Source organism: Cynara cardunculus (assembly GCF_001531365.2).
Source record: "Cynara cardunculus var. scolymus isolate 2C chromosome LG 2, CcrdV1, whole genome shotgun sequence".
NCBI lineage: Eukaryota > Viridiplantae > Streptophyta > Magnoliopsida > Asterales > Asteraceae > Cynara > Cynara cardunculus.
The window spans coordinates 636,586-664,459 of NC_037529.1; the positions used below are offsets into that span (position 1 = coordinate 636,586).

Here is a 27,874-nt window from a genome sequence, read left to right on the forward strand (position 1 = left end):
TATTTTAAAATAAGATGTTTATCCTCTATTTGATTATATTTATCCGCAATTAGTTATACGAATTCAAAAATCGAGCTTTGATAAGTTGTACCTTTGCATAATTTACTTGTAATATTATATTTTAAGTAAACATTGGTTTTATGTGATTTTGAGAAAGTGGTAATATTTTTATTTTTGAATAAAATATAAATTTAAAAATATCATAAAATTTTGAAAAAAAATATCGATATCAGTATTAAATTAATCTTTTTAAAAGTTCTTGTGTTTTGGTGTAATTTCCTTAATTAAATTCTGTTAGTTATCATAATTATATTTTAGATTTTTATATTTAAAATGAGATATTTATCCAATATTTGATTATGTTTATTTGTAGTTAGTTAGACGAATTCAAGTATGGAGCTTTAATAAGTTGTATTTATGCATAATTTACTTGTAATCTTAAATTTTAAGTAATATGCATCAATAAACAATACTTCATGCATAAAAAATTGTTTTTAAGAGTCGTTATCAAATATTTTATAATATAACATAGATGTATTGTTTATGTTCCACTTGGTATTCGGGGGCTAAGCATTGACCGGTTCCAAATTGTTTGGTAGTCACGGTTTCCCCTTTTCACAAGTTCGATATTAAAGAATATGATTTCCCTAAAAAGATAAGATCGACATTTGTCGAGTTATCAAGGTTTCTTGAAAATTTGAAGATGCAAATTAATCGGCCCACTTGGAAAAAACCGTGCCTTTTTTTAATTATATGATGTTTATACAAGGTTTAAGGTGAGTTTGGTGTCTAGATATGATAGAATAAAACATGATAGATCAGTTGTTCAGTAAGACAGAAGTGGACATGATAGAACAGATAAATGACCAATTTGTTCTTACTGAGTTGTTTATATATTCTGATTAATTTATGTAATTTATTAAATTATAATAAAATAAATATTTTTATAACGAAATATATCATTCAGAAAGTTTTCGTCAAAACGATTAAAATGACACCACATAAAAAGTTTGTGTAGTTTCCGATTTTTATGTTATATCTTTCTATATTATTTGTTATTAATATTTAATAAATTACACAAATTACTCAAAACAAAGAAACCGTATAAAAATAATATTTTCTGGACGATAAAGTGAAAATTTAAAGAGTATAAAATACAATAAATAAAATTGAAAGAATGAATAAAATATAAAAAAGAAGTGGCATATTTGATGTTTTAGAAGAGAATTATGTTTTTTTTTTAGGTTATATTGATAAAATATAGGTTTGTTTCATCTTGTTCCATGTCATGCAGGTAGAACATATTTGTTCCACTCTGTTTATCTGTTCCACTTAAAGTTCTGCCACATGTAGAACAATGGTCCTTGTTTTGTTCTATCATGTACAGTGTATCAAATGTACCCTTAAAGATTAAGGTCTAAGGATTAGAGTTTAGGTTGACTTAGAAGGTCAAACGGTTACTTTGGTGAGATTTGGACCCATGAATTTTACTTTACTGGTAACCTTTATCTAAGGGGCTTCATATCATACAATATCACTTTGATCTTACTAGGTACTTTTTTGGCATAATTCGTGGGAGAAATTGTTCATCCTTACATTGTATTTGTTTGAACAGGATACGGTGTTCGATTCGGTGTCTCTTACTTGTGGGCACATCTTCTGCTACATGTGTGCTTGCAAGTCGGGATCAATAACGATTGTAGACGGATTAGAAGCAGCAGACCCGACATCAAAATGCCCTCTTTGTCGAGAGGTACACATATCTCCTGGTATTCTTAAACATTTACATATCAACACATATACAAGACAAACATTTCTCCATCTCGTAATCAAGGTTAGAATTGGAAAATAAGCACTTACTTGTGGAAGTGGTCATATGATTTGGCACTAACTAAAATTGATATGGTGAGACACTTATTTTGAGACAGACAAAGGTAGTAGTATACAAATCAAGAACCTCGCTTTGTCTACTGTAGATATTGAACATATCATGCTACTGCTAAATTTTGGCATAAATTGGGAGTCTTCACAAAAACAACCCACTTGGGGATAGAGGTCAAAACTGCATACTCACCAACTGATTCTCCAAAATAGAGAACCAAAATCAAAATCTCCAAGAAAAATTTAGGTTCATCTCCAACAGCTTCTTTATTTTACAGATTACAATGTTATATGTATTATTAAAATATTCAATACAATTTATGAAATAGTATTTCTCTCCTAAATATTTAATTTCAAGGATTCTCCATGGTAGAAAATATTAAACAAAAATCATTTCTCTTTCGTAAGTAATCATTTTTCGAGAAATCTTCAAATTTGGAGATTTTCACCATCTCTCTCTTACTTTTTCTCCAATTTTGAAGAATCTATTGGAACAAAAATCTCCAAAATCTCGATTTAAAAAAAAAAACTATTGGAGATGCTCCAATGAGTTTGTTTGGTTTTGTTATGCTACTGGTAATTTTAATGGGCTGTTTTGGTTGATTTGCAGGCAGGGGTTTATGAAGGAGCTCTCCATTTGGATGAGCTTAACATTCTACTAAAAAGAAGGTATGTTAGATCAATAAGCCTTTATCAGGATACACTAACCACTTGTCCCTATAATTAATCAACCATAGTTGCAAAAGATGATGCTTAACTGGGGTTTGCAAACTTGAACAGATGTCCTGAATACTGGGAGGAAAGACTTAAAAACGAACGAGTAGAAAGGATCCGACAGGCAAAAGAACACTGGGAATCGCAGTCACGGGCATTTCTTGGTATCTAAATGCAGTATTTTCCTTGCAAACGCCTATAAATAACACTAGCATCAACAATCAGCGTGCAGAAATCTTGTTTCGGTTTGTTTAGACTGTTTTTGCAACGATTTTTGTATATACAAACATGATATATCTTTAAATGGATAGCATTACGAGGGAGGTTCTGGGGAAAACCCCCAAAAGAAAAGGAAAAACTAAGGATTACAAGCAATTGAAGTTGTTCCTTGATTTTTATGCACGTGTGTGCATGTTATCACATATGCATAGCAGACAAATTACTTGTATGCAAATGTGCATACAGTCCAGATGAACGGTTACCAGAGTGTTCTTCAGTTTTTCATTTTTTTACGGTTTTCCTCTAAACCTGATCCATAGCATTATTATTACACTCTAAACCCTAATGTTCTCCAACGTTAAAAACCCCGACCAAGACTTATTGGTTCAGCCACCAATGAAGAAGAAAACCGGGACCATTCATTCCAAAATAACACAAGTTTTAACACTTTGTTTAGGAAAAAGGCAAGCTTTAGCACTTGCTCGAACCAAAATATGAAAAATCTGCTTAAATCCGATGACTCAACAAATTAACAGCCAGACAAAGTGCAAGTCTACCTATTTTAGCAATGATCGACTTATGAACCACTTAGGTCCTGTTTGTTAATTAATAGGCTTAATGTGACTCACAGTTTATTCGGTTAGCTATATATGACTGTTTGGTAGTAGTTTAATGATATATAAAATGGCTTATGCAGAAAGCCATGTCTTTTCCAAACCCATCCCTTCCAATTAAAACACAAGTTCCTTCCATCAATAAAAATCTCCTCCCAAACAAAAACCAACCAGACATCACCTTGTATCTAATCCATAACAAATAGAAAGACCTAAAAACCAAACGAACCCACAATATCCCACATGAAGCCAATATATCCCACCTGGAGATGGAGTTTAGGGAGGATTATATGTACTTAGAACTGACATCTACTCCGAATAGCAAATAAAGAGACCTAATAAAAGAAGCAAATAGTTGCATGTATGACCCCAAAAACATATAGGATTACAATGAAATGCCAAAACTAGGATCAACAGTTGAAAATTTGCTTTGAAATGCAGCTTCCTAGAATTAAGGGTACTACTCATCTTTGGTTCTCCAAGTAGAACTAATAAATCAAAGAGGAACAAGCATTGGGTTCTTATCTTTATACATATGGTATCTCTTGCACAGCTTCTCAAGAGTTGCAACTGAGTGCTGCAGCTTGTTAAGCTTTGTATCCATAAACATGCTCTGCAAAAAGAAAACCAGTGAGAGGTGAAGAATAAACACAACATACAAAAATAAACTATGTTTCTCAGCCTGCAAATTTCTTACTTGATAATCGTCTCCATACTTCTCCATGAGTGCTCCGATATGAAGCCGTTGCATGGCTGTTAATGGTTGCAAGGGAGCTGTTTTCCCGTCTGCACGCTTTTTCCCAAGTGCTGATTTTACATCTGCAAAACCAAAATGACACATTACCTGGTTAAAATTATGCAATGAACTTATAGAAGGTTTTAATTGATATGGGTAGTTTAGTAATTTACCAATCTTTGTCTTGTCTCATCGACTAGATTTTAGAAAAAATGCATCTTTGTCCTACTCAAAGTTCTTCGCTATCCCAGTCTAATTCCACACCAAAAGTGGGACAACAAATTTTTGTACTGTCATGCCCAGTCCTCTACCACGTACTAAACGCACCCTTAGAGGTCGTTTACTGAACACTTAACAGTGAGCGCTTACCAATATCACTTACCTTACTGATTGAGCCTGGAAATGACCGAAAATCTTACCCGGTAAGAGGCAAAACAAGGACTGAGAGTCGTACCTGATAAGCGCTTACCGGGTTTTAGACATTTACCAAGAATCTAGTTTGATGGCCGAGAATGTTCCGCAATAAGGTAAGGGTGACATCTCTTTACGATAGGCGCTTACACGGTAATCATTTGGGTAAACGGCCCCTTAGCATGACTACATCTGACCAGGCATGTTTAGGGGCCGTTTACTGAATACTTACCCGGTAAGTGTGGATCGGGTAACTTCCTCACCTGATGCACATGACAAGGGCTGAAAATCTACCCGGTAAGAGCGATGATAGGGATAGAGAGTCTTACCCGGTAAGTGATGGTGAAGACTCTTACTCGGTAAGAATTTACCGGGTAAATTGTTGCATACAATACCGTTTTAATATACTATAATCTTATCTGGTAAAATAGATTATAGTGTTAGACTCCTACCGGTAAGCACTTACCGGGTAAGTATTTGGGTAAACGGACACTTAGTCTGTTTACGCCATCAATAGCTGCTAGCTCTGATGGTTGAAATGGCATCACATACTTAATCAAGAGTTGGAAAGAAAGAAAAAAGCAAGGCAAGTTTCCAAGATCCCCTTTTTTATGGTAAGATATGGGAAGTGATTGGTTAAAACAGTTCAAATTAGGATTCATATTCAAGCCCTAGAATTTGAATTCAGGAAAACTTAATAACAATCCTAAACCAAATGAGCTCCTAATCAACATACATCTCAACAGACAAAGTGAATCGAAATATATGAAACATAAAACATGCATTAGATTGTAAATAGTAAAACAAACAACTGACCATCTTCTTCGAGTTCGCTGCCGGAATCAATTGGCTCAAATTCAGAGATTGGACCATCGGATTTGGGAGGAGGGAGTTGGAGAGACTCGCTCTCGATAATTTTAGAAGTGCGAGAACGGACACCGAGCAAATTAGGGTTGGAAACAACACCAAATGACCTGTAGTTCTCAAGAACACTGCCTTGATCGTCCCATTTGGTTTTCGACAAATCGACGATAGATCGAAACTTAGGTGGGAGAGAGAATGCTGGTTTGAACACATGAGGGTTTTTCTTCGGTAGCCCTACGCGGACCTTGGTTCTGCTTCGCTTGTATTTTCTTCTTGATCCACCCATCTTTCTCTGTGTTGGATGTGAAGGGAGTAGGTGAACAAGATGATAGAGGAATGGAGGAGGGTTTATTAGGGTTTATGATCGAAGACGACTTGAGTTTTTTCTTTTAGTAAATTATGAATTTGGTCCCTGTAGTATGTTGGTTTTATGGAATTGGTCCTTAAACTTTGTTTATTATGTAAAACATATGGAGGTTTGCCCTTTTATCACGGTTTTGGTCCCTGAACTAAACGTCATCTATATCCTCCACCAATTAAACTCATAGGGTATTTGGGTCTTTTTGTTATTTTTTACATTTAAATGGTTTTAATTTTTTTCCCATTTTGTTGAACCTTCATCTTTTTCAAAAGAAATTTCAGGACACCAAGAACAAATTCTAAAACTAAATCGATAACCTCAATCAAAAGCCATTTAAGCAGTTAACGAAGCCCACAATGGAAATAGCGGTTGTCGCGTTTATATGACGGTACAAAATTATGTCCATGAAATAAATACGAATATATATATGTGTGTGTGTGTGTGTGTGTATGTATTCAAACCTGTAGTCATCGTATTATGGCCCTGATGAGCTGACCATTGCTCCATCCCGCTTCACCCATTCCCTTCCGAAATGCATACTCATTTTTCATGTATGCACATAATTATATTATGCATATATTTCTATGCATAAAACTCACATGATCAAATATAACAATTTATCATGCATTCACGTAACTATATACCAAATAATCACGTAATGATTACCTCGGGTGATAACAGATACCCGGTTATCATTGTTAAACATATAGTCATTGTGGTTACAAACGGGGTCTGTTTCTGATTAAACTAAGAACCTTTCGTCTAATAAACTTGATTAACTTCTCCCCCTTGTCATGTATTGGATCTTTCTCTCTTTCTGCTGATAGAGCAACTTGCTAGTTTGCATTCCTCTGTCTGAATCTCTAACACTAACAGGCGACAATCACCAACTTAATCACTGCCTTCTTGTGACACATCAATTGGGTCCCCATCCCAACTCTGAGTTTACTATTTCATAGCTCTATCCCTTTATATAACTTAAAATGTTGTATATCAAGTCAAACAATTCAAACCACACAAGCAACATAGTAATAGGAGTTGTATGTATCAAGATGAGAAGAAAACTGCGACAGAAAACCCGTGGAACCGTGAAATCGAGAAGAAAACTCGAATTGTTAAAGCTTTTTGGACTTGCACTCGATGAGTATAGCTTTGGACTTGGAATCGGTACCAAAGTTTGACCTAATTATTCTGATTGTTGATTTAATCGGTTTCCTTTTTGTTTGCAGGCCTGAGTTTGACTAAATAGGCCACATAAATGACACAACAAAAACCCAAATACAATTTAAATTGAAAAACCCGTAAAGAAAAATCGATAATAGTGACCGCTATTTGATATCAAACTTATGGTCAATAGCAGTAAGCAGTCGTTATTTGCGGTACCGCTATTCATGCACAAATATTTTGGCCAGGACCGTTATTCGCTATTTCGCCGCTATAGCTGCAAATAAAGCTATAATAAAAGTGTATGTGGAGTTCAGTTTTTTCACATGAAGGTTTAGTTCCTGCAGATGTTTGATTACTTGCTGTGAAGGTGCAACAAGGTGAAGAAAATGAAACTTGTCCATATTCACCGGTTTTCATGGTGGTATCATGGTTTTCAAAGAAAATGGGTTGTCCTACATGATTCCAATAAAAACACTAGACGTTATACTTGAAGGTGAATTTGATTGGGGTGTTTCAAAATCAAGGCTTTTGACTCCGCCTAAGTGTGGAAATAGTTTAACTGTCATCAGACCTCTCATCTCGATCTATGATCGTCACCACCGAATCTTATATCTCATATTGATTTACAACCATCAATGAAACTGGATCAAACCGTCTCGTCTCGATTTGTAATTGTTGTTTGAACTGAACCAAACCATCTCGTCTCGATTTGTAGTTGTTGTTTGAGTTGGACCAAACCATCTCATTTCATCTCGGTCTACAACTGTCATCAGAACTAGACCAAACCATCATCATTGGACTTCGACCAAACCATGAAACCCTTCGATGATCCCAAATTTCGCCTCCGAAGTTGGACCAAACCATGAAACCAACATTTCTCAAAATATCTGCAGCACTGATCATACATCTGTTTGGTTGAACCTATTCCCGCTAGACTTCAGTACCTTAAACCTCACCTACACGATAACACCCTAATGTTCGATTATTAAATTTACATGATTAGATTACACAATTAAATATCCTATTACACTAGTGACTATTTATATGTGACTTAATACATTTGAACACGGTGTTTAAATCTTTTTGTGTTTAGGTTTTTTGGTACACAATAATAAACATATGAACTTTTGTGTTTAGGTTTTTTGGTACCCAATAGTAAACATTTCAGCTTTTATGTTGGTAAACAATGTGTTTAAATCTTTTGATTTATGAATGTAAGTTTTTAATTAATATTTATTTTAGATATTTTTATGTATTTTTAAATAGTATTTGTTAACATTTAGTGAAAAAAACACTAAACAACTCACTGGAGATAAATTGGTCATTTTAACCAGTTATGTCATGTCTTATCCTGACATGTCATGTCTTACCACACGTTGAACAACTGTCATGTACTGTATGCGTACCAAACGCACCCATATGACATTACGAATTCAAGGAAAATGGATTTTGAGCCGCATCCTAGTAATTGCGGACTTGGACCAAAAAACTCTAAAATTCTATCGTTTAGCGAATCCGCAAGAATTGCAGACCTATGTATTATGTAGTATTTTTGGTAAAGCCGGAGAAAAATAATTAAAACATCAATATTAAGGGGGTGTTTGGGATTGCTTATAAAATAACTTATTGACTTATTCCAGTGTGACACCGGTAATAAGCACTTTTGAGTGTTTGGATAAACAACTTATACCGGTGCCAAACCGGTAATAAATAGTTTTTAAAAAAGTTAAATCTTCTTGCTACTAACAATTTGATAAATGCTTTTATTAAAAAAAAAAAAAACGTCTAAGTTATGAAATATGGTCATTTGACTCGATTTCTAAATAAGAACGAACATAAACCCTCGGCGGCTAACCGGGAAGTTTTATAGCCCTCGCCTCCCAGTTGCGCCACCGGACATGGAGGCTACTGACATGGATATTGAAGTAACTCAAGAACAAATCCTCGATTCCTGCAGCTCATCGAAGCGATTTGCACTCAAGAACTCCATTCAAACCAACTTCGGCGATGATTACGTTTTCCAAGTCGTCCCAAAGTATGTGAACCCTATGTGTAACCTCTTACAATTCCGTTTTTCCTGCTATACAAGAATATTATTGAGTTTATTTATCGATTTAGCGTGTTTGATTCGTGTTTTCGTGTGAATTCGGTTTTAGGGAAGACTGGACATCGATGGCGGTGTCTCTGTCGTCCAATACCGTGAAATTGTATTCACCGGCGACGGGTCAGTACGTCGGAGAATGCTGCAGAGGAGAGCATTCAGATAGTATTAATCACATCTTATTTTCCGGGAATATATTGCACACTTGCTCGTCTGATGGCACTCTTAGGGCTTGGGATACTCGCTCTTACCAACAGGTCTATCCCCCTTCGTGCTTGTAACTGCTAACTGGTTGATCTTGATGCTTTTGAGTTCCAATTTTTGAGTACCAAACGAATCCCCATATTCATGACCTAATCGTGGATGTTTGCTTAAATCCTAAAAGTGCCTAATGGATTATTGGACAATAATTAATTATTATGGATCAAAGTCCAAAACTATAGACTTGTTAGTAGACCATGGAGAAAATTGATTAAAAATATTACATAAATTAGCAATTATTCTATATATATGTTATATATAAAATAAAAAATATATAAATTTGAGGTGCGGTGCGGTTTGAACCGTGGTTTGATAACTCAAAACCGCAACCCGCACCGCATCATGCGGTTTGGTAAAAATGCAATCTGTAAAACGCACCACGGAAGTTCTAAACCATGTTTTGCGGTGTGGGAGGTTTGTGTAGTTTGGTGGTTTATATGAACACCCATACCAAAATGGGTACGAATAGAGAATTTTGAAACTTTGTACACTAAATAGGAAGTAAACCAATCTTTACTTCTTTTTGATGCATTTTGCCCATTAATTTATTACAATATCTGGTGCATATATAGTTATAATATTATGGATGGAGTTAGTTTTTTCACAATGTGATCATTTGTACATGAACTGCAGGTGTCTTGTCTAAATGCTGGCCCTTCTCAAGAAATATTTAGCTTTTCATTTGGTGGATCAAGTGATAATCTTCTTGCTGCAGGTTGTAAATCTCAGGTAATGGTATAATGAAGCAGGACTTAGCTTTTCATTCAATTATATGAATAAACCAAACTAAATGAGCCCAGTGTATCCCACATGGGGGTGGGTTCCGGGGGGTAGGATTTCCGCAGATTTGAACTCTACCCCATGGAGCAGAGTGGTTGTTTTCGTGAAGACATTTAACCTATATGAATCTTTTGATGAACATGTTAGCAGTATAAGATAAAATGTCATGATCTTATCTTGCAAATGTTTTATGCCATTTTGCAACGTGAATCTTTTTTGCAGAAGCCCTCACGTCTTATCAATCAAATTCATGCTAAATCTATCATGGTTGTTTATGATACTCGGGACCATCATGGTTTAGTCGACCTTAAGATTTTTATTACTCAATTAATTTACACTGTACATGGTAATTCCAATTAACTGGTCAACTGAAAGACGACAATAGAATTAACCATCATGGTCTGTCTGTTGCTTTGGGCAATGGGGCATTACAAATTATGTTGTAATTTTAATCTGTATATACATGCATGGTTGTCCTAATAGCGTCATATTATGCCCTGCCATCTCTTGAGCTGATATTTGATCTTCTTTTGTTTATATTGTGTAGATACTTTTCTGGGACCGGAGAAGCAAGAAACAGGTTGCCTGCTTGGAGGAGTCTCATATGGATGATGTGACACAGGTGTGTTCTGATTCTATGGTTTTGTTCTTATTCCATGAAAGTGGATAAGAACAATGTGGACCCAGTTTGTTCTTGTTATGTTTCTTTGGAGAAGATGATGTAGGACTGGCAAAATTGAAGTGAACCAGTTAATTACTTTCATTAATTTGATTTTTGAAATTCTTTTACTGTCACTTTATTACTACCTGGACAGTTGTTTAAACCAAACCAAATGAACCTGGTATATCCCACACAGAGGTAGGGTCTGGGGAGGGTAGGATGCATGCAGATCTTACCTTTTTACCCGTTGGGGTAGAGAGGCTGTTACCGTGAAGACCCCCGGTTTTTAGAACAAGAAAACAAGAAGAAGTGCAATACGTAACAATTAAGTGTGTGCAAACAAGCAACAAATACAACGCGATGAAGCAAACTTTTAAAGCAGGAGGAACACTAATGGCCCTTTTGTTAGCAGCTTAATGAACTTTAAAACTCACAACTTATTCGGTTAGTTATATATGACTTTTTGGAAGTGGTTTAATAATATAGAAACTGGCTTATTCAGTATGCTTTTAGGAGAGAGCTTTATGCAGGAAGCCAAGTTTTTTCCAAACCTGCCCCTGTCAATTAAAAAACACTATCCTTCCATCTATGTAAAAGCCCTCCAAACAAAATTCTTCTCAATCTATACAGACAGATTAATTCACCCAAACAACTTTATTCATACAGGACTTGATGAAAAACCGACCAAACAACCCCTACGTCTGCCACCAGTAATAGCAAGAGCACCTGAGGTTGGCATACAGTAAAAATACGAAGGCTGACTAACAGTGAAAGGTCCCAGAAGTATATACACAAGGGTACTACTAGTAAAAAGTGATCATATTCTTTTTGGAAAAACACACCACCCTTATGACCAACCCACTATAGTTTGTTGGTAGTACGATAATAGGCTAGGATATCATTCTTGCAATCTTGATTTGGGTTCTTAGGGTTTGTTTGTTAGCAGCTTAACGAGCTTAATAGGAATCATAGCTTATAGGTCAGTTATACATAACTGTTCGGAGTGGCTTAATGGTATAGAAAGTGGCTAATTTAGTAAGCTTCTAGGAGGGAGCTTTATGCAGAAAGCCAAGTTTTTTCTGAACCTGCCCCTCCCAATTAAAAAACATGCTTCTTCCATCAATGAAAAAAATCCTCCCAAACAAAAACCTTCCCATTCTATACAGATAGATTAATACACATAGACAACTTTATCCATACAGGAAAATTAATGGAAAACCAACCAAACATCCCCTTATTAGTTTTACTACTTGATCATGTAATGAACTTATATTGAGTTATTAATGATAACAGGTTCACTTCATACCAGATCAGCAAAATAAGCTTTTATCTGCCTCTATTGATGGATTAATTTGCACTTTCGATACCAGTGGAGAAATCAATGATGACGATCATCTGGAATCAGTAAGTGTGGAGTCACCAGTTTCACGGTTTTAGTAGCTTTTTAATTTTCGTCAGTTATAAGTTTGATGTGATTCTGCTGACACAATTGGTGTTATAAAGGTGATTAATGTGGAGACGTCGATCGGCAAGGTGGGGCTTTTTGGAGGGTCATATGATAAGCTATGGTGTTTGACTCATATCGAAACATTAAGGTACTTTGTTCTATTACTCCTGTGTACCCTTCACCATTATAATGTTGTTATGATGTTTCACATAGTTGACAAAGATTTTATGGAATTCATTGTCATTATGGACGTGTTTGGCATCCAAACAGGCAGAGACAGGACAAAACAGTTGTTCAACTTTTGATAAGACAGAATTTGACAGGACAAAACAGATAAAAAGACCAATTTACTCTTAATGAGTTGTTTATATCTTTTATATATTTTGATTAATCTATGTAGTTTATTAAATTATAATAATATAAATATTTCTATAACAAAATATATATCATTAGAAATTTTTCGTCAGTACGATTAAGATGACACCAAAATAAAAAGTGTATGTAGTTTCCAAACGCACCCTATCTAATTTATTCCACTTTATTCCTGTCTATTCCACATAAAAGTCTTGTCAGTGATCTCTGTTCTGTCATGTCCTGTCCAGTGTATCAAACGCACCCTATCTAATTTCCAGCAAGCCCAAGCCTATGACAAACCTGAATTGAGCTGAGCTGAGCCAAGCCTGTTCATTTGACTGAGGCTGGCAACTCAAGTCCAATATGGCTTGGCTTTGGCAGCTCAGCAAGTCTATAGTGAGTTGTTCGGTTGTGCCTACCAAGCTTAGATGGGTTGATGCAATTTATACTTTTCTATGAACCTGTACAAACCTAGCCTATACAACCTAACATGAACCAAGCCTCTATCTTAGCTTAAGCTTGAGACTGAATTTTTCTGATCTTGGCAAGGTAATAATTGAGCATATCGGTTTCCCACAAGCCGAACAAGCTCAGGCTAGATGACCCAAGTACACCTAGTAAGATGGTTTAGAACCAATTTGGTCACACTTAGGTTGCATTTGGTTTGAAGGAATTTTTTGGTCAAAGGGACTCATTCCGGAAGGAATTGGAATAGAATGAAGGAAGTTTCTAGAAGGCACTTAAGATGGATACCCTTGGCTTGTGCAAAAGTGTGAGCAAAACAGGAGGAACTGAAATAGTTGGAATTGATCTTTCCATTGGAATTCAAGTTCCATACAAGAGAGTAACAATGCCTTGGAGTTATGTCAAATGGAATATGGGATTTCATTCTATTATTCAAAAGAGTAACCAGATTCAATCTCTATTAAAAAAATTGACTTCATAATTGATTTGTGCTTAATGCTATATGCTCTTGTTTCAGTATTTGGGATTTGACAGAATCAAGACTTGAAGCTAATTTTGAGGATGCACGCCCCTTGGCATCTAATAGCTGGGCTCTAGATCAGGTACATCACCTATAATAAGCCTTTTTATTGCTCCAAGAACAATGGTTTTTCTATTAAAGTTACATAAATAGCCAAAGTTGATAGATGGTTTCATTTTTAGCCATTTTCTGACCTAAATTCACTTTTTAGTCAATCCTCATGCAGAAGGCTTACGCACATGCGTAAGGTTTCTGCCTAAGGATTCCAATATATACCAGATTATGGTGGAATCCTTTTCGCAGAAATCTTACGCATATTCATAAGGATTCTTTTTCTTTTGCCGAAAACCAATCCTTATGCATATGCATAAGCCTTTTGTGTAAGGAATGGCTTAAAAGTTAATTTGGGTCTGAAAATGGTTAAAAAGTGAATGGCTATATCTGTCAAGAACAATGATTTTTATGGGAAATTTACAAAAATAGCCAAAGTGGATAGGTGGTTCACTTTTTAGCCATTTTCTGACCTAAATTCACTTTTTAGTCAATCTGCGTAAGGTTTCTGCCTAAGAATTCCAATATATGGCAGATAGTAGTGGAATCCTTTCCGCAGAAACCTTACGCATATTCATAAGGATTCTTTTTCTTTTGCCGAAAACCAATCCTTATGCATATGCGTAAGCCTTCTGCGCAAGGAAGGGCTAAAAGGTGAATTTGGGTTAGAAAATGGTTAAAAAGTGAATGGCTATTTCTGTCAATTTCTCTTTTTGTTATTATGTTGGATAAGATGGGACATGACATAATAAAAACTTGTTGTCCCACGCTTGGTGCAACTTTAGACTGTGATAGGACAAGAATGAGTGGGACAATGCATTTTTTTGTCACACCGAGGTTGGTGGAACAAAAATTAAGAAGATGATGTAATATTAGTAAATTACTAAATTACCCGTGTAAAGAAAAAACTATAAAACCTTGCACACTTCTTTGGGTTACCCACCTTTACTCTCTCCCGTCCATTCTGGATGGCGCCACAGATTTTTCAAAACTAGCGCTCGATTAGAACACATTTTCCATTTTGCAAATTCATCGTCTTGTTTAAAATTGCAGGTTGATTATCTTGTCGACTGTCACTACTCGGCCGCCGATGATCGTTTATGGGTCATCGGCGGCACGAATGGTGGCAATTTGGGCTACTTCCCTGTAGCTTATGGAGGAGGGAGGAGATCAATTCTATCACCAGAAGCCGTTCTTCACGATGGTCATACCGGAGTTGTTAGGAGCGTGTGTATGAGAAGCGGGATGAACCAAACCCAGGGGATTTTCGGGTGGACGGGTGGCGAAGATGGACGCTTGTGTTGCTGGTTGTCTGACGACTCGTGTGACGTAAATCATTCGTGGATATCAACTTCGTTGGTCGAGAAACACCCAAAAAATCGAAGGAGAAAAAGGCATCAACCTTACTAGAGTGAAATTGTGGAGATTTTGGTGTGTTGTAATACTATCTATAATTCTTCCTTTCCTTTTAAAATTTTTTAAATTCTTTTTCCTTTTCTTAGAAGTGCAAGCTGTATGATTCGTCGTGTAACTAAAATTATTAAATCAATCCATTTTCAGTGCAAACATGCAACTTGTATGCATGCAAATATTTAATCTTGTATAAGTCGAGATTGGTTTCTACGGTGTCTAACGAGACATAATATTTTGGTGAGACCATTTTTTTTACTTGAAATTTCACAGCAAAACGTTATGATAATTAAAAAAAAACGAATTTTTTCAGCAAAAACGTTGTGAAGATTATTTTCACAACGTTTTGTTGTAAAGTTTCAAGTGTAAAAAAGTGGTTTCAGTAAGATAGATTGGTCTCACATGATTTTAAATCTATCCTTTAATATTATATATATATATATATATATATATATATATATATATCTAATCCTTTGTATTTATGGTTCTAGGTATTTTAAACACTTGACATTATAATTATATACAAGTCCAATAAAGACATCAAGGTTTCGTGGTGTAGTTGGTTATCACGTCAGTCTAACACACTGAAGGTCTCCGGTTCGAACCCGGGCGAAGCCATTCTACTTTTTTTTATTATCATACATTTTCTAAAAATACAAAAAACACCGTCAGCACATTTTTCAGTGTATAGGTCTGTCCTTTCTTTAAACACATGGATCAAACCATTACCCACAAAAGAAACATAACCTAAATGTGTTCCTACCCTATTTATTGAATCCAATATGTAGATTTTGCTATAAAATATACACATTGTTATTATCGTTAAAAATTACGTACAAGACAAATTGAATGAAAAAGTAATATATTTTAACTTGATTCTTATTTTGGGTAACGTACTTTTAAAACTTTCATTTGTTATCTAAGATGTAAAATTTTAAACATTTAAATACTCCCGATAACCAGTTGAAGCATTAACCGATTACCAAACCAATGTGGCGAGTGATAGAATGAAATAGGGTTGAATAGCAAATAATACTGAGTTGAATATCATATCACTCATCACATCAGCATGGTAACCAGTTAATGATTTAATCGGTTATCCAATATATGAATCAAGTTAAAATACGTTATTTTTTCATATTTATATATGGTTTTTTTTTTGTCCCATTTTGAAAATTTGAACATGAAAGGCGCTACCAACCAACAAGCCTAGGACTTCATGTAGTTTTACCAAATTGCCCCAATAGAATTCTTTGACTAGTAGTCAATCAATTTTTAGGGACAAAAATGTCCCTAAGTTGCACTTTTCTTTTTAACATTTTCACATAAAATCCTATTAATATATTGTAATTTTTGAACCAATTGACAATCCCAGCTTCAATCACAATATGATACTCTAGCAGTTAGATTCTTATTCTGATACCAATTGATATTCTCATGTTCAATCAATTAATCAAAATCACATCAATAACATGAAATCAATAATGACATATTACAGAGTAGAAATATATAATATTTTTCAAAGGTTTTGGTTTTGATTCATTTAACCAAACAATGGTTTTGGTTCACCTCCGTAGTCTTTGTTTTGTAATATCTTTGTTAGCTTTCGTTTTGTTTCGTCTTTCCTTTAGCCTCCGAATCTCGCAGGTATTTTCTATATTTTCTTAAGTTTTTTGCTTTTATAATATTATTGTCTAAAGAAAAACAAACGACACGATTGAATACAGATTTTCCAAATAATCGAGATAGGGGCAAATTGCATGAAAAAGTAACGTGCTTTAACTTGATTCATATTTTGCGTAACGTACTTTCAAAACTTTAATTTTGGTACGTAAGATGTAAAATTTTAAACATTTAAGTACTCGGGTAACTGATTGAAGCATTAACCGGTTACCATGCTGATGTGACGAATGATGTAGTATCCAACTCAGTATTATTTGATATTCAATCCAATTTCATCTCATCATTCGTCATATCAGCATGATAACCGATTGACGGTTCAACCAGTTATTCGGGTACTAAAATATTTAAAACTTTACATCTTAGATACCAAAATGAAAGTTTTAAAAATACGTTAACAATCAAATTAAAGTACATTACTTTTTCATGAAATTTACCGGTCGGGTCTATTAAAACAGGAATTATATTTTTGAATATACAAAGATCAATTACAAAATGACCATTTCAAATTTCAAATTGTGTTGAGTTAGAGGGCAAAATCGTCATTTACAATTCTTAGGACCCGAATCCTCCGGTAGATAAAGGAGAGCCTCACCAGTCAGAGAGGGAGAAATTGACGAACGAGAAACGGAGATTCCTTCGGACCGATTCACATTCACTCGATAAAATGGTAAGCAGATCTTCTCGATTTTTCTCTAATTTTCTTGCAATCGATTCTCCGTTCTACTTTTGCTTATCGAGGTTTGGGTTTGCATGATGTGCTTATGGGTACACTATCTGTTAGGGTTTTATTGAGTCGGAAGTTTTCTTCGATTTGAGTTGCTGTATGATTATAAGCTTATTGATATGAATGTAGAACGTAATTCTAGCAGCATATCGTGAAGTGTATTAAGTTAAAGTGTTCCTGCTACTGTGCGTCGTAATCTATTTGTGGTGATGTAGAACTTGTCCATCTCTTTGGAATTGGTATTTGGAGTTTGGATTTCGAGATCTGCATATGGATCTGGAAATTATTTAGCTCAAAATTTGAAGCTATTTTACTCCATTTGCAATTACAAGCCATGGATTTGGAGTTCCTAAATACACACTAATTAGACGATTTGGTTTGGGATTTTGAAGTGTTTTGGAGGAAGAAATGCTTGTTTCTCTCATTTTGTTACACTTAATACCCCTCACGTCAAATAAAACACTTTTGAGTTTTGACTCATGTAAAATGAGTTTAGATTTCGAATTGGTGTGAATTTTCATGTTGTCCCTGACGATTTTAGGCAACATCATTTTGTAATGATGTAGGCCTTTTTTCAATCAATTTACAGCCATATTTTTTTCTACCACGCAATTTCAGTTGTTCCCCCTTCATTAGATCACGCTATTTGGACTAGTAGGAATGTTATTTCAGTTTCTGTATGTTACTCTGGTCCACTACCTGGAAAGAATGCATTTGTCTGACGGTGATCTCATTGGTGTGATGAAGAAAATCTACTGATTATGAATTGTATGTATTTGCTTCAATCTCAATAAGAGACCAGTCTCAGTTGTCAATTTAAAAACATTTGGATTGCGTTTGTTGGCAGGAAGGACAAGATTCAGGAGATACTAAGCAAAGCACTGCTGACATGACACAGTTTGTAAGTTTCTGAAACATTTGCTTCTAATTTCTATTTCAAAAAAATTGATTGCTTAGGCTTTTTAGCATGTCACATTCATCTACAAGTAGCAACTAGATGCTGGATCATACATTGGGGATTGGTTATGCTCTTTTAGTTTGGGTATAGCTTTTTTTATATATTTTTGTAAGCATGGATGTTGTTGATGTTAGTAGAAGCTAGTGACCATTTAATGCTTATGTTGTATCTACATTAACGTACACCTGCTTTTGCTACAAAATATCACAATTTCTGAATCTACGTTAACGTATGGGAGTTCCATTTTTAACTTGTGAGTAGTCCTTTCACTGAGTTTAATCTTGATGTTGACCCGATTTAAAATATAATTGGTTTCATGGTGTCAGGTTTTCTTAAACATGACTATATTTTTATGAATATAAGGTTTTTGGACATGATCAGTTTTATGAAGTCAAACTTGTAAATCCAAATATGTTTCAATTGTTTGTTAAAAAATAATGGTCATGTTTAAAAAAATTAGATTGGTTTGTAAATTTTTCAACATACGACTACTTTTATATTGATTTTTAAAAAACGTGATGTGTTTTTTGATGTCAAAATTTTAAAGCTAGTCATGTACATTAAAGCAAATCTTGTAAAACCAATCATGTATTGCTATCATAAAAATGTGGCCACATTTATAAAATGGCGTCATGAAACAAGTCATGTTTTAATCAATCTGATCTTAATAAACCAGTCACATTTTAAAATAAGTTTGTTGTTAAAGAAGGTAATCATTTAAAAAAACTGTTAGATAAATTTAATTGTGTTTTGAAAAATTTGATGCTTATAAAAAATGTCGCTTTTGAAATAACAATTTTGAAAAATATAAAAAAAGAAGTCAGAGTATGCAGAAATAAAAGAAAATTATCTAATTAAAATACTAGGGAAGACAAATTGGTCGATTTGGGTCATATGATCTATCTAGATTAATTGGATTATGGCTCATGGGTTGAGTTACAACTTAGAAGCCATTAGGGTGCGTTTGGTGCGCAGACAGGACTAGACAGGACGGGACAGGACAGGACAGCTGTTCAGCGTTTGGTAAGACATGACAGTACAGGACAGAACTGGTTAAGATGACCAATTTACCCCCCAGTGAGCTGTTTAGTGTTTTTTCACTATGAAATGCATTCTGGTAACACTGGTCCCTAATAAGTACTTCAAAATCAATGTAAACTCTCGAAATAAATCATAATACTTAATTAAAATCCCTAATAAGTACTTCAATTAATCAAGTTTCATAACTAACTAAGTTTTTCATCAATTCCTATTTTATCTAGTTTCATAAGCTATATTTCACACATCATCTGTGCATACAAACCAAGAAAACAGGATAATAGAGACAAAAGGTTTAAACAGGGCGTCCAAACAAGAAATTGCACAACCCTAATCTTTCCCCAATTAAGAAATTGCATAAAACCCTATTTAATCCAGTTATCATAAACCTCATTTCAACATCGTTGAAATAAAGAAAACGGAAGAAACAAAAAAAACTCACTGGAGTATCGAAGAACGATGGAGTGAAGCTGGAAGTCGCTGTGTATTCGTTGCCCTAACGTTGATGGAAGCGACTCTGCGCCGAAATGGAGACCTAACCAGTGATAGAAGCAGCAGCGGTGGCCATCGGAAGAAGCAGCAGTGGTGGCCATCGGAAGAGAATCTGGTGGGAAGGGGCCGAAGAGAAGAGAAGCGTACCGTCGATGGTCGCCATCGATGGAGTTGATGAAGGAAGCGATGGAGGCGGATGAAAAGGGGGATGGAACTGGAAGCGAGGTGATGAGCCGGGTAGGGGAAGAAGGGTAATGAGGGAAAAAGTTTTGAGTTCCACTTAGTTCTAGGGGTAATGGTGGAACACGCGTGTCCCATGCTTGTCCAACTTAGTTCCACATTTAGCCACACCAAACGTAGGACAAATGTGTTCTGTCCTGTCCTGTCTCACCCTGTCCAGCGTACCAAACGCACCCTTAATGACCCACCTGGTTTGATCATGGGTTATATCAGATCATCAATTGATCCGACCCAAATCTAATATTTATGGACCCAAATTTTTTGGGCTAACTTTTATCTCTTCCACAAACACTTTCACAAGTGGGGAGTCTTTAATGGAAACGACCGCTCTACACTTTCGGGTAGAGGTAAGGTCTGTATATCATGCCCCATGACCCCACCTACGGGTGTATGTACTGGGCTGGTTTGTGTAGACATATATGTGGCAATGTGGCTCAACTCTACCTAATTACTTATCTCTCTTCTGCAGGTTCAAACCCTTCTTCAGCAGATGGTAAGATATAAATAGTAGTTTGTTTCTATCTTCAGTTCAGATGACATTTTTATTTCATTCTGACAAGTTCTGTTACTGCAGCAAAGCAGATTTCAGACGATGTCAGACTCGATTGTTACAAAGAATATCCTTTTTCTACTCTAATACTTCGATATTTTGTTTACGGAAGTTGATCAAAATGAATTAATAAAAAGAAAAGTCCTTTATATGCCTGCAACAATTACGTTTTGAGGATTCCCATGTAGATTGCAACATTCTTTTTTGGTACTCTTTATGCTAAGTGCACATATATCACAAAGAGTTAAAGCGATATTGATGTTGGTCTGCCATTGGCTATATTGTCATATCAAAGAGTTTAGACATTGATAAATAGTAAAACGTTTTACCGAGTTATGTCTTCCATTGTCATGGGACAGTGGGAGTAGTACATTATGTTGTGTATGGTATGCTGACGGGATGGAAAGGGAAAGAGTGAGGTAGACAGGTGAAAGAATTGTGGAAGGTTTTAGGGTTTTAATTTGACACGGGTAGGTTAGTAATTTACCAATCTTGTCAAATCTCGTTGGCGTTGTTTCACCTATTTGGCGGAACAGAAAAAAATGCATTATTTCTCACAGTCCTCTTCTTAATGAGTTTGTTAGCAGCTTAATGAGTTTAATGGGAGTCACAACTTATTTGGTCAGCTATACTTGACTGTTTGGTAGTGACTTAATGATATAGAAAGTGGCTTATTTAGCAAGCTTCGGAATTTTATGTAGAAAGTCAAGTTTTTTCTAGACCTGCCCTGCTCAATTAAAAAGAACACGCTCCTTTCATTAAAAAGACCCTCCCAGACAAAAACCTTCCAAATTTATACAGACAGATTAATCCATACATGACTTAATGAAAACCAACCGAACAGCCCCTTATCCTCGTCTATTGTCGCAGCAAAGGTGGGACAACTTTATGTTTAGTCATGTCTCGTTCTATTCCACATACCAAGCGCACCGCACCCTTAACTAATTGATTGGTCAAGTATGAGTTACTGATCGATCTTCCTTCGCCCCTCCTAAAAAGTTTTTGGCATGCTATTAAAATTTTGGCATAGTTATTGTACTGATGAACATAATCAATCTTTTTGTATTAAATTTTCCTTAATCCCGATGTACTTGATGAGATGGGAGAACGTATAAACGAGCTGGAGCAGAGTATCAATGACCTTAGAACAGAGATGGGGGCGGAGGGCTCTCCATCTCCTTTGTCTACTTCCAAGAAACCCGATGAACCAAAGCCAGATGAAGGTTCTGCTTAGCACTTTGATTTAAATATACTCCTATTCGTGAACTGAGATTTGTTGGTATGTTTCCGTTTAACTTCTATTTTCTTCTGCATATCCTTATGCTACCGTTGACTCCACCATCGTTCTCGTGGCAATTGGTTATATTCACATATGAATGTTACTGATTTTGGGTCCGTATTAACCATTTTCTGATTTGCTGAATATTTTAACCCTTCTCTGGTCAACAAAATGCACCTCCACTAACCATACTAACCGTTTGGGTTGTGGCACACCGGTTAAGGCTCAGGGAGATATAGTGGAAATCCCATCTTTCCCTTGTGGCCATGGAGGTTCACCTGTAATGACTCCAAGCCATTCATGGTCGGCCGTAGGGTGTAAACGAGGGAGTCAAGTAGCAGGTTATTCGTGTTTGGCTCGAAAAACTAATATCAGGCTTGATCTTGACTCGGGCTCGATTAACTTTTTCAAATTCGGGCTTGAGCTCGATTAACTTTTTCAAATTCGGGCTCAAGCTTGAATATTTTTTCAATGTTTGAGCTCGAGCTCGATGCTCGTTTATGAGCTCGAACTCGAGATCGATTAACTCGTTTATTTACTCTAGCTCGATTGATTTTTATGTTTTGATTATATAATTTGTAAACATATAAATATGTTTGACTTGGAAAAGTGTATGCTCGAATGACTTGGCTCGACTCGTAAAGTTTAATCGAGCTTTTGAACGAGTCGAGTCGAACATTGATGTTATGGAGCTCGACTCGTTGAGTTAAACGAGCTTTATTAGTCGGTGCACGTAAGTTGGCCCGAAATCACATGGTTAAGTGACGGGTTGCTATTTTGAAGCCCAGAAAAGCACCTCTTTTAGCTGTCATTTTCCCAACCTTTTTCTTTTGAATATAAGAAGCACCTCAATTATTTTGCTGATTGCTGTTTAGATAGAAGCATACTATGGTACACCCCATGCTTTTGAAAAGGTGATGACTTAATTGTTCCAAGTTTTTTGCTTTTGCTTTGTTTTACCTTCATTTCTGCATTTGCACCCATTGCCAACACTTTTTTTTAGTTATGCATTTAATCTGTTTTTCTTTTTTAGCCAATACATCACAAATAGCAAACTATCCAGATGAAAAGTGGGGCCTACCACAAAAATAAATTGAAACGCTGCGGCACATGCGTTGATGTACAAGCTAATGTCGCAGCTTGTGGCACTGCAAGAAAAAATGTCTTGTGGCATTGACTTACAGTTTTTTGGCTATTTTGTGGAAAAAAAATTCGTTGGCTAAAAGATTTTTGGATTTGTAGGTTCTTAAATTTTGAGAACGCGGGTTGTGTATACGTACAAGCGTACATGTCGTCGTACTTTTATCTAAGTATTTGGGAACATTGCCCAACCGTTGTGGGATCTTATAATTTTCACCTTCTTGGGAGCCCAATGTCCTTGTTGGCAGATTGGTACGGTTCCTGGCTCTATATCATTTGTAACATCCCAAGCTAATTGTACGCACGTTTGGACTAACGGTTTTAGAACGCGTCCGATAGAGAAGATATCTAGTTCCTTATAAGGCAACTACTATTAGATCTTACTTACATATTGGTTAAGTACCTGTTAAGAAGAGGTAAGTGCTTAGTGAACGTGTCATAAATGTTATCGGGTGTCGGTTAAGATAGTAGATTGAACTCGTTGTAATCGTAGACCAACGCTAAGGGACCCTTACCAATGCTTATCCGGTAAAGTAAGTGATAATGTTTAATTTTAGGTTAAATGGAAATGCACAATTGGCCTGGATACCCTTGATTAAAGAAAACAAAACAAAACATAGAATTTGTAAGATAAGTTGGTAATCTTCATTGGGTTAGGTGTTGAACTCATCCATCCCCTTTTAATTCCTCTTCATTAAACTGCTTTAATTAATACTGGTCTACTCCTGTCCTGTCCTGGTGGGAGATTTTTAAGTTGTATAAAAAGGTGTAAATTATTAAATAATCAAAGCCCAAAGCCAAAAACAATTATATCATAGGAAACTTCTAATTACCTAACTTTAATCAAAACAAAACAATGATTATGATAATTATATACACCTTCTAGAAGCTTTACTCATTAAAAGTCTTTGTCCAATTATATACTAGTTTTTATATGTATACTTGTGTGTCTATATATAGGGTTGGGTTCACGTAAGATAAAGCTATTTTCATGAGACACGGTTTTTGTACTTGAAACTTAGTAATATAATGTTGTGAAGGTAAAAAAAAAGCCGAACATTCATAGCAAAAACACTGTGAAAGTTACTTTTACAGTGTTTTGTTCTGAAGTTTCAAATGTAAAATTCATGTCTCATGAAAACAATATTATCTTACATGATCCCAGTATATATATATATATATATATATATATATATATATATATATATATAAATATAAAGCCTAGAACCTATCTCTTATTTGTCTTTTGGTTTTTGGTGAAGACCGAGTCTATCACGCCAGCCTTAGATACCTTTTCCTCTTTACATGCTTTTCTAAATTTTAATTTTTGGATGCTTTTTTATTTTTGAATTCGAATTTGCAAAAGAAAACAATCACTTTTTACTAAAATAACATCTTTGACTTGAAGTTATGCTTTACTTGGTCTCACCAAAGAATATGGTACTTCAAAAAACCCCCAAAAATATGTTCATTAGATTTATTAACTTTTTCAAAGAAATATAAGTTCTGTTTGTTAATTTGGTGGATGCAAACTCGAATCTACTTTGCTTAGTCAAAATTTAACTAGCGATTGGCTATGATTTGGATCGGTTAGATATGTATTTCATTTTTTTTCTTTTAAATTTGGAAATTTCTTCATTCCCTTTTATTTCTTCTCTGTTTTAGAGGAGGGTTTAATATAACTATTTGAATAAGTGACGGGGGTAAGATGGTTTTCCCATATCTAATTTAAAATTTATTCTAAATTTGGAACTTATGTGTTTTTTTACATTTACTTAGGAACTCAGAAAATGTATGTTTTAATTTACTTAAAAACTTGAAAATGTCATATGTTTTCTAAATAAAAGTCGAACAAAAATCACTAAAATTACATTAAGAAAATATACAGATAAAAACACATAAAACAGTGTATTATTTTGGTTGTGGACATCTTTTTGGAAACCAAGGGAACATATAATTTAAAACAAAGAAATAAATAATAAGTGAAGAATTAGGTGAGAAAGAGAGTTGAAGTGAGAATGAATCTGAATCCCTGATCATCTTTAATTTCAAATCTACTCATGAATCGCATTTGATACAAAAATTAATCTACTGTATTTCATTCTAATATGCATCTAAAGATGGAGATTTTTTATTACATTTCTCACCTTAACTTTCTTTTTAACCGTAAACCAACCCATAAAAAATAATGGTAATTGAAAAGCTTGTAGGCGAAGCACTTTAAGCACTTTCTATTTAAACCACTTTCTTAGTTGTCATTTTAAGATTAGAATTTCAGTTTTTATGTTAAATAAACCTTTTTCAAAACCCAAAATTATATAATCTTTTTTTAAATTTTAGATGAGAAACTAATTCACGCAATTCAAAAACAGCAAATTTAGATAGAAGGGAGCAATAAAGGCCCCCCCAAAAATATATTAATGGCTCTCGAATCTCAATAAACCCATTCTTGATTTTGTGAATATGATTTAATTATGCATTCAAATTTCAAAATGTGTATATTATTTGAATTACATTAACCTCAAAAAGGAAACCCAAACAAGAACTACAAACAGATTTACCCAATTCGTCATCGAATCTGCACTCCCAATTTCCACAAATTGGATTGCTGTATGCATTGTTTTTATATTAATGGAAAACGGTGTAGACAAAATTATACTCCATTACCGAACATTGAAGAGTAAATATCATATATTCGGAATTCAAATGAACAATCGAAAACATAACCAAGATGTAAAACTTGATAATCAGAAGAAGATATTTATGGTGTTTAAACATGCCGTGGGAGAGGAAATCGAAGATGAGATTCATCCAACAATTAACAATAACCATAATCAATCATATCGTTATGAAACTATAATCGAAACAGAAAACTGGAAGAAGAAGATGTTTACGGTAATCACCATAATTATCGATCATATCGTTATGAAAACTATAATAAACAGAAAACTGGAAGAAGAAAATGTTTATGATGGTTAAACATGTGAAGAAGAAATCAATGATGAGATTCATCCAACAATCATATCCTTAATCGAAACAGAAAACTGGAAGAAGATGTTTGCGGTGGTTAAACATGCCGTCGGGGGGAAATCAGCGATCGAGATTCATCCAACAATCGACAATCACCAAAATCAATCACATCCTTATGAAACTATAGTCGAAACAGTCAGAAGAAGAATTAAGAAGAAGAATGAAGATGCTGGCGGTGGTTAAGCATGCCGTCAAGAGAAAATCAGCGATGAAACTCATCCAACAATTAACAATCACCATAATCAATCATATTCTTATGAAAGTATAATCGAAACAGAAAACTCGGAGTAGAAAGAAGAAGAAGAAGAAGATTCACACAGAAACACGAAGAAAAATCAACGTTGACAACGAGTAATCGTACTGCAACCACGCTGATACGGATTAGCTTGACCACCTGATTGACAGTTATAGTACGACGCACCTCTCTGCGAGCACGGTATATTGTTCCCCTGCAGTGCTCCATAACTTATGTAGTTAGTCGTTGCTAATATACGCCTGGTGCTTTCCGATTCCATCTCCATCTCTCCACCTCCCATACACTCAGCTATAGATCCTGTACATCCTCCTCCTCCGACCTGCTTCGATATCCAGGTAAACTCATCGCCGGCGATGGTGCCGGCAGCGGCCGGCGACATGATGAAAGCCGATAACATTAAGGCGGAGATCACGAACTGGAGAAGAAGAAGAAGATTGATGGAAGACGGCATGGTTGAATGAATATTTTTGGTGGAAAATAATGGTTGTGTCGAAGAAGAGACCACGGCAGGCCTTATTTAAATACTTCCCCCCCTTCGCCATCTCATTCTTTTCTGATTTGCCAAAATTGCCCCTCTACTTCTATATGAATACACCAATATTTTATCTCCATCCATTTAACACTAAAAAAACCAATTTCAATATTTAAAAAAACATTTAAAAACCTTTTCTAATAATAAAATAATAAATATATTTATAAAAACTTAATATTATAAAGACGTCTGTAATTTTTAGTGTCAACCTCCTCTCTCTCAACTTCCATTTCTATTAACACATTTTGGGACTTCTTACTAAACGTGTATTTGGATAAGTGTTTACCAAGTCACATTATTTTACTGGATGAATATGGTAAGGGTCAATAATTGTACATGGTAAGAGCGAGACAAAGATCATGAGTCTTATCCGGTAAGTGAGGGCAACGACTCTTACCACAGTAAATGCTTACAAGATAAATTGTTGCATATGATGTCATTTTAATGGACCAAAATCTTCTCCGATTAGTAAATAATAATAATGTTAAATTTTATCGGTAAAAATTTACCGGGTAAATGTTTGGTAAACGAACATTTAGTCTTTTTTTAACTACTATTAACTTATTATAAGTTAGAATGGTTTAACTTATTAAAAGAATTCTAATATAAACGAACATAGATTTAGAGGGCGTTTGGAATCGCTTATTTGAAACAACTTATGCTTTTGTACAAAGTCCTTATTAACTTATTATAAGTTATAATGGTTTAACTTTTTTAAAAACTTTTTATTACCGATTTGTCACTGATATAAGTTGTTTATCCAAACATTCAAATATGCTTATTACCGGTGTCACACTAGAATAAATAAATATATTGTTTTTATAAGCAAATCCCAAACACCCCCTTGATATTTTGCTCAACTTTCATTTTCAAAATTTGCATTACAAATATATATATATATATAGACTTGGGATCATGTGAGACCAGCCTGTTTT

At 35.0% G+C, this 27,874-nt stretch overlaps 5 protein-coding genes and 1 non-coding gene across 6 annotated transcripts in view; 4 read left to right on the forward strand and 2 right to left on the reverse strand.

Moving 5' to 3' along the window:
* LOC112507023 (probable E3 ubiquitin-protein ligase BAH1-like 1) overlaps positions 1–3,252 on the forward strand; it is a 7,058-nt gene extending 3,806 nt beyond the window's left edge. Inside the window, exons 4-6 of the mRNA XM_025111411.1 lie at positions 1,616–1,753; positions 2,492–2,550; positions 2,662–3,252. Coding sequence (XP_024967179.1) covers positions 1,616–1,753; positions 2,492–2,550; positions 2,662–2,767 — 303 coding nt within the window. The 3' untranslated portion in view covers positions 2,768–3,252. The remainder of the gene's footprint in view (positions 1–1,615; positions 1,754–2,491; positions 2,551–2,661) is intronic.
* A 393-nt stretch (positions 3,253–3,645) lies between these two features.
* Positions 3,646–5,771, reverse strand: LOC112507024. Its single transcript, XM_025111412.1, has 3 exons — positions 5,392–5,771; positions 4,126–4,247; positions 3,646–4,041 (listed from the first exon to the last, which is right to left on the reverse strand). The coding sequence occupies exons 1-3, from the start codon at positions 5,723–5,725 to the stop codon at positions 3,925–3,927; spliced, it is 573 nt and encodes a 190-aa protein (XP_024967180.1). The 5' UTR covers positions 5,726–5,771; the 3' UTR covers positions 3,646–3,924.
* Positions 5,772–8,798: 3,027 nt separating this feature from the next.
* On the forward strand, positions 8,799–15,174 carry LOC112508041 (WD repeat-containing protein GTS1). Its single transcript, XM_025112824.1, has 8 exons — positions 8,799–9,002; positions 9,124–9,325; positions 9,963–10,058; positions 10,657–10,731; positions 12,064–12,174; positions 12,274–12,365; positions 13,554–13,638; positions 14,661–15,174. The coding sequence occupies exons 1-8, from the start codon at positions 8,866–8,868 to the stop codon at positions 15,015–15,017; spliced, it is 1,155 nt and encodes a 384-aa protein (XP_024968592.1). The 5' UTR covers positions 8,799–8,865; the 3' UTR covers positions 15,018–15,174.
* Positions 15,175–15,561: 387 nt separating this feature from the next.
* On the forward strand, positions 15,562–15,635 carry TRNAV-AAC. Its single transcript has one exon. It is a non-coding gene; the product is annotated as a tRNA-Val (tRNA).
* Positions 15,636–17,267: 1,632 nt separating this feature from the next.
* On the forward strand, positions 17,268–22,122 carry LOC112506913 (heat shock factor-binding protein 1-like). The gene is made up of 5 exons (XM_025111244.1): positions 17,268–17,367; positions 18,272–18,325; positions 20,622–20,645; positions 20,727–20,769; positions 21,794–22,122. The coding sequence occupies exons 1-5, from the start codon at positions 17,365–17,367 to the stop codon at positions 21,934–21,936; spliced, it is 267 nt and encodes an 88-aa protein (XP_024967012.1). The 5' UTR covers positions 17,268–17,364; the 3' UTR covers positions 21,937–22,122.
* A 3,949-nt stretch (positions 22,123–26,071) lies between these two features.
* Positions 26,072–26,892, reverse strand: LOC112506709 (rapid alkalinization factor-like). Its single transcript, XM_025110948.1, has one exon. The coding sequence runs from the start codon at positions 26,856–26,858 to the stop codon at positions 26,487–26,489; it is 372 nt and encodes a 123-aa protein (XP_024966716.1). The 5' UTR covers positions 26,859–26,892; the 3' UTR covers positions 26,072–26,486.
* Between the last annotated feature and the right edge of the window lie 982 nt (positions 26,893–27,874).